This window comes from Triticum aestivum, chromosome 2B, assembly GCF_018294505.1.
Source record: "Triticum aestivum cultivar Chinese Spring chromosome 2B, IWGSC CS RefSeq v2.1, whole genome shotgun sequence".
In the NCBI taxonomy this organism is placed as follows: domain Eukaryota; kingdom Viridiplantae; phylum Streptophyta; class Magnoliopsida; order Poales; family Poaceae; genus Triticum; species Triticum aestivum.
This window is the reverse complement of record NC_057798.1, coordinates 604,198,812-604,208,328: the sequence shown is the minus strand read 5'-3', so window position 1 is coordinate 604,208,328 and position 9,517 is coordinate 604,198,812. Positions and strand designations below refer to the sequence as shown.

At 48.7% G+C, this 9,517-nt stretch overlaps 2 protein-coding genes across 2 annotated transcripts; one reads left to right on the top strand and one right to left on the bottom strand.

Annotated features, from left to right (window-relative positions):
• Window positions 1-1,101: 1,101 nt before the first annotated feature.
• Window positions 1,102-6,045, top strand: LOC123046255 (copper chaperone for superoxide dismutase, chloroplastic). Its single transcript, XM_044469561.1, has 6 exons — window positions 1,102-1,452; window positions 1,545-1,568; window positions 3,114-3,186; window positions 3,282-3,416; window positions 3,856-4,076; window positions 5,655-6,045. The coding sequence occupies exons 1-6, from the start codon at window positions 1,213-1,215 to the stop codon at window positions 5,886-5,888; spliced, it is 927 nt and encodes a 308-aa protein (XP_044325496.1). The 5' UTR covers window positions 1,102-1,212; the 3' UTR covers window positions 5,889-6,045.
• On the bottom strand, window positions 5,956-8,742 carry LOC123046254 (subtilisin-like protease SBT1.3). Its single transcript, XM_044469560.1, has one exon. It carries the CDS (start codon window positions 8,532-8,534, stop codon window positions 6,198-6,200), a length of 2,337 nt encoding a protein of 778 aa, XP_044325495.1. The 5' UTR covers window positions 8,535-8,742; the 3' UTR covers window positions 5,956-6,197.
• Between the last annotated feature and the right edge of the window lie 775 nt (window positions 8,743-9,517).

Sequence of the window (9,517 nt, the reverse complement as noted above, 5' to 3'; positions counted from 1 at the left end):
TTACGCACACGTTTTCGGATTTTTAAACGATTTTTTTTCGGTTTTCCACAGCCTTCATTAGGTTTTCGACCAAAAAAGTTTTTGAAAAAAAAATTGCACAAAAACACATTTTTTTTTCTTTTGCGAGAGTCACGGTTTTGCTTCCGCAAGAGGCACGGTTTTGCTTTCGCGAGAGTCATGGCCGTGCCTCTCGGAAATAAAAAAAATGCATTTCTACTTTTTTTTCCTTTCGCGAGAGTCATGGTTTTGCTTCCGCGAGAGGCACGCTTGTGCTTTCGCGAGAGTCATGGTTGTGCCTCTCGGAAACGAAAAAAACGTGTTTTCTAGGTTTTTTTCGTGAGAGTCACGGTTTTGCTTCCACGAGAGGCACGGTCGCGAGAGTCACGGCCGTGCCTCCTCAGAAATGAAAAAACGCGTTTTCTGTTTTTTTTCTTTCGCTAGAGTCACGGTTTTGCTTCCGTGAGAGGCTTTTGCGAGAGTCACGGCCGTGCCTCCTCGGAAACGAAAAAAACACGTTTTTTTCCTTTCGCGAGAGTCACGGGTTTGCTTCTGCGAGAGGCACGATTGTGATTTCGTCAGAGGCAGGAAAAAACCCGTGCTTTCGATTCGGTTTTTTCGTCCTTTTTTTCGTGAAAAAAAGTTCGTCAAAACCTATCAACATGGGATCTAGTTTTGAAGATCTCGACTCGAGGAATACGACGGCGAAAGCGATTCGAGATTTGGACGCACGATTTAAGAGATAAAACGTGTTGAATAAGCGGATCTACGTAAAAAAGAGAAACTCCCAGGTTGTGACAAGTGGCGCACATGCAGCGCGCCACTTGTCGCAACCTGAGAAAGTTGAAGTGATCTTCGTAATAAGTACTCCTTAACTAGTGATTTGGGAGACACATCCAAATCTTAGTTGTTCGTTAATGAAATTGGGGAGGAATCGTTTCCTTACAAAACCAACTGATTTTAAAGCCCAAGCTAGCCCAACTAAACCATATTCAAGCCAGGCCATGCTGAAGCAGTGGACAGGCTAGCCCAGCCCGGGAAGTTTCCCGAGGCCGCTGGAGCCTGGAGCGAGCAAAACCGAACGCAACCTGCTGTTCTGAATTCTACTGGAACAGCCGTCAAGTTCAGAAAAACTTGCAAAAGGAAAGAAGGTTCTCAATCCGAACCGGAGCTGTGGAAGCGAAGACTTGGAGAGTACAAAAGGCAGAGGCACAAATGGTGGGCTTCCTCCGGGCCTTCACCGCCGCATCCGCCGTGCCAGCAGCAGCCGTCGCCGCGGTCGCCCTCTCCTCCTCCTCCCCCTCTCGCTCCCCCTCTTCCAGGCTCCGCTTCCCCCTGCCTCCCTCCCTCTCCGCGTTCGCCGCCTCCTCGGCCTCCTCTTCCCCCGTGCGCGCGCCGACCGCCGCCCCTCCGATGGCCGCCGCCGCCACTGCCGATCTCTCTGCTCCCGACAAGGTTGGGCCGTGTCCTTATTCGATTTCCCTATGTGCTTGCCTCGCCTAGGGTCTTGCCTTTTGGTCTTATGTCTGCTTCCTCGTGTTTTGCAGGGCACCGCGCTTCCGGAGCTCACGGTAAGCTCCCCAAACAACTCAGGACATCATTTTGTTTTCCTTATTAGTCTGGCTGTGATTCTACTAGGGCAGGAAGGTAATTGGGAGGGCCGTACTAGTTATTGAGAGATTGCGTAACCGATTCAGTTGGTGCTTGAGATGTAGGCAATTCAGTTTAAAGAACATCGCTCTGGCCTCTAGGTCTAAATTATTTCGCCCCACGGTAAGCTGCTCGATGACGAGTGCTTGCAGTTGGTTTCCCAAGGATGCGTTGAACTCGCTTTCCCCTTTCTAGTATCCTTAGTAGTTTCAGTATGGGAACTTTGTATTTCCGTTATGTCAAAGTAATGGAAAGGGGTTATGCCCGGTTCAAAAAAAAAAAGCTTTATTGCCTGGGTAAACTGTTGTTGTCATTGGTTGGTGCTTTGCAGTTCTTCCTGGGCTGCTTATATATGACCATATTGGGAATTACAGCTATCAAGCAATTATTTAGCTTTTAGTGTGTTTGCATCAAAAAATAGCTTTTAGCATGTTGAATGTAATGGTTTTCCTTGTGGTGGAGGCTTGCTGTATTAGTTAATCAAAAGACTGTTGTGTTCACTTCTGTTTCATTGTTGACATCTTGCTCCTTAATTGTAGGGTACAGTGGTAGGGAATTTTAAATGGACAAATATTTCTTAATTGTACATGACCTGTAAAGATTGGATATAATTAATGGCAAATGTTAAAACTCTGATGTCATATTTTTAGCATTTGCCAGCTAACGTCCAGATTTGCCATGTGAAAACAGATAAATTTGCCATGCTGTTTGTGTAAGATTTGCCATACTCTAAAGTGAAAATTGCCATGTAGCGTGAAAATTTGCCATGCTACAGCGAGTAATTGGCTAATTGCCATGCTGCAGTGGAGTACCTGAGGGTGTCAGATCTTTACCCCTAAAAATCTGACGTCAGATGTATACTGAAATCCATAAATTTTGACCTAATTATCAAAATGCAGCAAATGCTGACATGATGATTCTTGAACTAGACATACGAACTATACAGAACCCGATCCCCAAGGTTTCCGTTTTGAATTTCTTGAGATGAGGTGCTATACTGCTACACCATATTTCTGAAGATCAATGTTTTTAGCAGTCATGACTTCATAACATACTGTAATTTCATCAAGCCAAGTTTTATTGTGCGACTGTAAGTTCTGTTACAAAATGAACATTTCGTAAGTCAGGAAATAAGGTGCATTGTCTAGAAAATTGCTGCCACATGGTTTTTTTCTCTCTCACAAAACTGGGGTTGTTTCGTTCTAATAAGACTCGTGTGTTTGAGGTTGACTCAGGAAATAAGTTGCACTGTTTGAAAACTCACTCTAGATAAAACCACAGAAGTTATTGTTTTGGAACTAATATTGAAATGGTCTCCCTGAAACTATACTTTTCACTTTAGCAACAAGCTTCCTTATACATTACCAAGGGAAAAGTAACAAGGCCTGCACATTTCTTCAAGATGTCAGTTTGATTTCTCAGTGCAAACACTTATTTAACAGTCTAATCTTTTTGTATGGCTGAAGACCGAATTCATGGTGGACATGAAATGTGAGGGCTGTGTCACAGCAGTGAAAAATAAGCTTCAAACACTTGAAGGTACAAATTTCTTAGTGCTCTATTGTATATGATCATGTGCATGCCTTCTCTTTCAACCATTTCCTGTTGGTTTTAAAAACTGTCTCTTACTACAGGAATACAGAACATCGAAGTGGATTTCAATAACCAGGTAGTTAGAGTTCGTGGGTCTCTCCCAGTGAAGCTAATGTTGGATGCTCTGCGTCAAACAGGACGAGATGCACGTCTGATTGGGCAAGGGAACCCAGATGGTTTGTGTTAATTTCTTTATCATTAGCATGATTTCCCCTCTAAAATCTTTCATATCAGCCTACTAACACAGATATTACTGTAAAATCTCTAATGCTCTGTCGTGGAGTGTAGAAATCAGTGCTTTTTAAATTTCGATACTAGGCTTTCATTCCTACAACTGTGTAGCCATTTGTAGCTTTGGTCCTTAAATAACTAACAGATGTGTAGAATTCTGAAGATCTTCACTTTTATTGTGATGCTATTCTAGATACATCTTGAAAATGCTTTTAAGCTGCAACATGCGCTGCTGAACTCATTCTGTTATCTGGCAAAGCATTAATTAAACTTTTGCATTGGCAAATGCTATTGTAGATCAATCGTCTGATTGCTGGCATGTTTAGTTTGTGTTCTGCACATCTGCTTTATATGCGAACTAATTGTTTGCCTTAACATTTGCAGATTTCCTAGTTTCTGCTGCCGTGGCTGAGTTCAAAGGGCCAGTTATATTTGGTGTTGTTCGTCTAGCCCAAGTTAACATGGAATTGGCTAGAGTTGAGGCTACTTTTAGTGGTCTATCACCTGGTAAACATGGATGGTCAATAAATGAATTTGGGGATTTGACAAAAGGTGCAGAAAGTACTGGCAAAGTATACAATCCACAGGATTATCTATCTGATAAGGTAATATTCCAACGCTTAGTCACTGCAGCGGTTGATAAATTATGTACCTATGACATGGGATGAATGGATATGCCTTGGGGTCCTCACCTGTTATTTCAACTTCCAAAGCAAAAGATTATAACAGAAAGCTAATCCTTGGGGTCCATTCTTTTTTATATTGTAGTATTACTACCTCCGTCCTGGTTTATTGGTCCTCATTGTATTCCGTGCTAAATTTTGACCATAAATTTATCTAACAAAATGTCCATGCATGTCATAAAAATTATATCATTAAAAACTATGATCAAATACGAATCCAACAATATAATTTTTGTTGACATGCATTAACATTTTGTTAGTCAACTTTTTGGTCAAAATTTGGCACAGAATACAATGGGGACCAATAAACCAGGACGGAGGTAGTACAATTTAGAAAGTCATGCGTTCTCAGAGAAGATAGTGGTGTCCATACTCCATAGCTTCTTACATCCACATTACGTCTTCTCTGACAGTTCTATCCCATATCTCATGCAGTTGCTTTCAACAAAATAAAATCTTCTAGGTCGGGCACAGTTGTATACTGTAATCTTTTAGGTGTCTATTATTCAAAACGTTTATTAATACGCCAGACAAATTGAATAAACTGAGTTAGTTTCTCATTGTAAGGCATATTGTTTTGCAGTTGTAATGCAGTTCTTCATACTTGCTCAGTTTGTATACCATCCTGCTATAGTAATGCAGTACGAGTCTGGAAATAAATTATTGAAAAATATTTTCAACTTCGGGTTGCACAAACAAGATAAATGTGTTGGTCTAAAACAGCAAACAGCAGCCACACTATTCAGCTCCACTTTTTGTTTTGTGCAACTCACAAATGAAAGCACTTTCCCATGAAAATCTGCAGATTCGTAGTGTATTCCACATGATTTTTTTTTGGTTGCGATTCTTTTGAAACCTGTATCACTTTTGTTTAGTAATAAAGAGATCACTTGGGCTCTGGAGCCAAAATCACCTATCGCTAGACTAGACCTGTTACTTATGTTTCCTTTTACAGGTCCACTTGGGCTCCACAGCCAAAATCACCTATTGCTAGACTAGATCTGTTATGTTTCCTTTTACAGGTCCTTTTGATCTAGTATGCAGAAAGCATTCATTGCATCTTCAATACAATGACCAGATTCACCAAACTAAATAGCTGCAAATATTGACACACTGGCGTTCCTGCCTTCTTCTGTATATATGCTGTAGCGCACATATGCTGTCAGAACATAACAGATCAGAATTGAACAACTGTAGCTCACCTCACTTCTTTCGTTAGATCTGTTGTATGATTTTACAGTGCATATATACCTGGTGAAAATGACAATTGATTGCAAAGTGAAGGCCAGGGTATGTGTAGCTGAGATTTGATGAATTTGAGCACTGGTGGGTAGTAACCATCCTGTTTTTGCCGAGTGTTCGATCCTTTAAATTGTTCTCTAAAATCGTTGGTAAAACTGAAAGACCGACTTCACTTAATATTGATTTCGACAGTACTGTTGTTTTGAACAATAGAGGTTCAGCAGCAAGTTAAGATGGCATGCACTTTTTATGAAACAGCTCCTTGGTGACCTGGGAACACTAGAAGCTGGAGAAAGAGAAGCCCAGTTTTCAGGATCAAAAGAGAAACTGAAAGTTGTCGACTTGATCGGTCGCTCTATTGCGCTGTATGCAACCGAGGACAGATCAGACGCGGGCCTTGCAGCTGCCGTTGTCGCGAGAAGTGCGGGTGTTGGGGAGAACTACAAGAAACTCTGCACATGCGACGGTGTCACCATTTGGGAATCGAGCTAAATTCGCCGCGATGGAGTTTTCCGCACCGCTGGGTCACCCCCAATATGTTGTACACACACAAATTATGTAAAAACAATCAACCATTTACTGAACATTTGGAATAAGCGTGAATACATTTGTGGAATAAAAGCTTGTTTTGAGTTGGAGCTTCACAACATCTTTCTTCCGGCAAGTGCTGCTCCTGTGCTGCTGGCTGCTGCTACGCAACTGATTCATCAACCTCGCTTACCAAGGGGCCAGGGCACAGCTGCTTCTGCTCCCAGACCCTCTGACTAATGCGGAACAACGATACAGTACTAGGGGAAAAGCTCACATTGGCGGCAGCCATGTGAGGACCAGGGGGCTCCGGACTACGTGAACGCCGTCGCTCCATGACAGGGCACCGTACTCGGGTGTCTTCTGAGCGGCCTTGGTCCTCACTGTAACCTTGTATGCGAGCTTCTGGTTTGCGCTGCTGAAGTGCAGGGTGCTCGGCTCGACGATGACGTCCGCGCCTTTGAACTTTGTGACCTTGACATGGTACGTCGATGACGGAGGACCGACGTTTGTCACGGTGCGGTGCACTGCCAGCGGGGTGGACGGCTGATCGGTGAAGACGGCGGAGATGGCCGGGTAGTTGAGGTCGCCGGGCGAACTGAAGCTGCCCTTGCATGTCATGTTGGAGTTCTTGGTGAAGCCCTTGAGCTGCGTCGGCGTCAGGTTCTGCGTGCAGAGGAACTCCAGGTACTCGTTCTGGCCAATGTCGTAGACCAGGCCTGGGTTGAGCGCTCGCACCGGGTGTATGTGGCCGGCCCCGTGCTCGAACGGCGTGGACGCATCGCCAGTCGCCGCGTCCTTGAGCACGTGGTAGGTGTTGTCGTGGACGTACGCGGTGGTCATCAGCGCCGACTTGATCTGCGCTGGGCTCCAGTCCGGGTGGCTTGCCTTGAGCAGCGCGGCCACGCCGGCGACGTGCGGGCAGGACATGGACGTCCCTGAGAGGATGTTGAACCCGACCCGGCGGCGGTCGCTGGCCAGGCTCGACGGGCTGGCGTCGCCGCTCCATGCAGCCAGGATGTTCACGCCGGGCGCGATGAGGTCCGGCTTGAGGATCTCCAGAGTCAGGTAGTTTGGCCCCCGGGAGGAGAACGCGGCGACCACCGGCGACGGCCGGATCCCGAGCTTGGTTCCGGCGAAGCTGAGTGTCGCCGTCGGCTTTGGGGCCGTCATGGTGTACTTCTTTGCCGCCACGCCTTCAGATTCCCCAACGGCCACGGCTGGCAGGAGGTGGCTGTCGGCGACGAGCTCCTCGCCGTTGGCTGCAGTGTTGGCGAGGATCATGCCGATGCCACCCGCTTCCTTGACAACCTGGCCCTTCTGCACCCGAGGACTGATGCCGCGGTCGCATATCACGATCTTTCCGGCCACGGCGTTGGGCTCCAGTGTCCCCTCGAGGCACATGGACCTGGGGTTCGGGATGCTCGAGTTGCCGCCCATGTAGACCACCGGGTACTGCTGCCGAGGCGAAAGGTTCTGCCTGCCCTTGTAAAGCGAGACGCCTGTGATGTTGGCGCCGTTGCCGAACGTCACTGTTGCCGGGAAGTCACGGTCCATGGTGCTCGCGCCCACCGTGGTGATCCACGGCGACAGGTTCGTCAGGCTTATCGGGTCCGGGCCGGCGTTGCCGGCCGAGCAGGCGATGAACACGCCCATCTGCATGGCCCCAAACGACGCAATTGACAGGCTGTCGCGGTAGTAGGGGGAGGCCCCGCCGCCGAGGGAGATGGAGAGCACATCGACGCCGTCCGACACGGCGCGGTCGACGGCCGCGAGGATGTCGGAGCTGAAGCAGCCGCCGGTCCAGCACACCTTGTACGCCGCGACGCGTGCGCGGGGCGCCATGCCACGGGCGACGCCGCGCGCGTAGCCGAAGAGGCCGGCGTCAGGCACGGGCGAGCCCGCGGCGGTGGCGGCGGTGTGCGTGCCGTGGCCGTCCTGGTCGCGCGGGGACTTGAGCTCGGTGGTCTCGTTGATGGGGCCCGAGGAGGCCTCGTAGCCGTTGTAGAAGATGCGCGCGCCGATGATCTTGCGGTTGCAGTCGGCCGTGGTGAAGCCGCGGCCGGTCTGGCACAGGCCTTTCCACTTGGCCGGCACGGGGCCGAGCCCCTTGTCGCTGAAGCTGGGGCTCTCGGGCCATATGCCGGTGTCGAGCACGCCGACGACGACGTCGTGGTCGGCGAGGCCGGAGGCCCAGATTCTGTTGCTGACCTCCGGGCCAATGCCCAAGAAGTCGGGGCTCCTGGTGGTGTGCAGCTGCAGGACCGTCTCCGGGAGCACGGCCAGCACGCCGGCCGCCTCGGCCATCCGCTCGGCCTCGTCCTCGTCGAGGCGAGCCGCGAAGCCATGGAAGGCCGTCTCGTAGTTGTAGACGATCCTCGCGTAAGCATCCTCCTCCTCCTCAGCTTCGATCTGCGCAGAGCTCACGGACTTGACCGTGGAGGCGTACCACTCGTGATGAAAATCGAACGAGCTCGGCTTCTCCGACGCGGCCATGTGGACGATGTAAGTCTTGGGGCCTCCCGCGCACGCAGAAATGCTCGCTTGGAGTAGAAGCACGAGCACCAGGCACAGCGACGGAGCCGTCCATCTCGCGCCGCGAGGATCCATGGCGAAGAGGCGAGGCCGAGGGTGAGAGGAGAGCGAGTATGGCGAGCTCTGCTTGCTGCTTATGAACGCTCCAGCAGCCCAGCTTTCGTGTTCGGGGTGGTGAGCTGTGGGGTTGAACCGTTGAACAGTGAGACTGAAGAGCGGTAATAAAATGCGGTGGCTGCTTCTGCCCGCATTGAAGCGAATTCATTTGGCTGCGCGGTGACCCTGCGAGGAGAGCTGTTGGAGTAGGTTTGCTTGTCACACACCACATTCTTCCATTTCTCGGAGATATTTAAGGAGGGGCCCCTTGACACCCGTGTCTTCTTCCTCTGCCCCAGCTGCAAGGCGTCTCTCTGTTCCTCAAAGGAAGACATTAACGCGGCGGATCTACTACCGGCCAGCGGCAACGGGCAGTAGGTTAGCGCATTGATTCGTCTCAGTGGACGGTTGCTCGGGTTCATGGGAGCGATTCATGTGCCACGTCTTTATGGCGCCACTGCTAACGGCAGGCAGTGGCACTGTATGCTTTGTACTGAGGGGAAAATTTGGTAATGACAAAATTGACAATGACACCACCTCCTTCAAGGAAAGGGATGCGACGCTTCTAATTATGTAGTATGTAAAAAGTTTCATCGGGAGCGTCGGATGAAGTATCTGACTTGACGGTACGGGCCATAAATTATTGGATGATGGACACTGGATCGTAGTGTCACATGAAAATCTGGCAGAAGTACAGAGCAGGATTTAGGTGTGCCTTAGATTGCACACGACACAGAATGTTTACAATCGTTCTCCAAACACAAAGTAAGGAAGCTAGGAATAAAGTTAATCCACATGAATCTTCTCTTAGTAAGACTAGCTTGGCCGGCATAAAGACGTGCCAATTGATTGGCTTCGCGCCATACATGAACCAAATCAAAACTCTGAAAACCACCAGAGATAGCTTCAATTTCCGTCAGGATGGAAGCAATTTCAGATCTTCCTTCACCCATGTTTTTCTG

Coding starts and splice junctions, on each gene's coding strand:
- LOC123046255 (XM_044469561.1), top strand. CDS start 1,213: ATGGTGGGCTTCCTCCGGGCCTTCACCGCCGCATCCGCCGTGCCAGCA. Junction 1,569..3,113: donor CCGCGCTTCCGGAGCTCACG/GTAAGCTCCCCA, acceptor GTATGGCTGAAG/ACCGAATTCATGGTGGACAT. Junction 4,077..5,654: donor AGGATTATCTATCTGATAAG/GTAATATTCCAA, acceptor TTTATGAAACAG/CTCCTTGGTGACCTGGGAAC.
- LOC123046254 (XM_044469560.1), bottom strand. CDS start 8,534: ATGGATCCTCGCGGCGCGAGATGGACGGCTCCGTCGCTGTGCCTGGTG.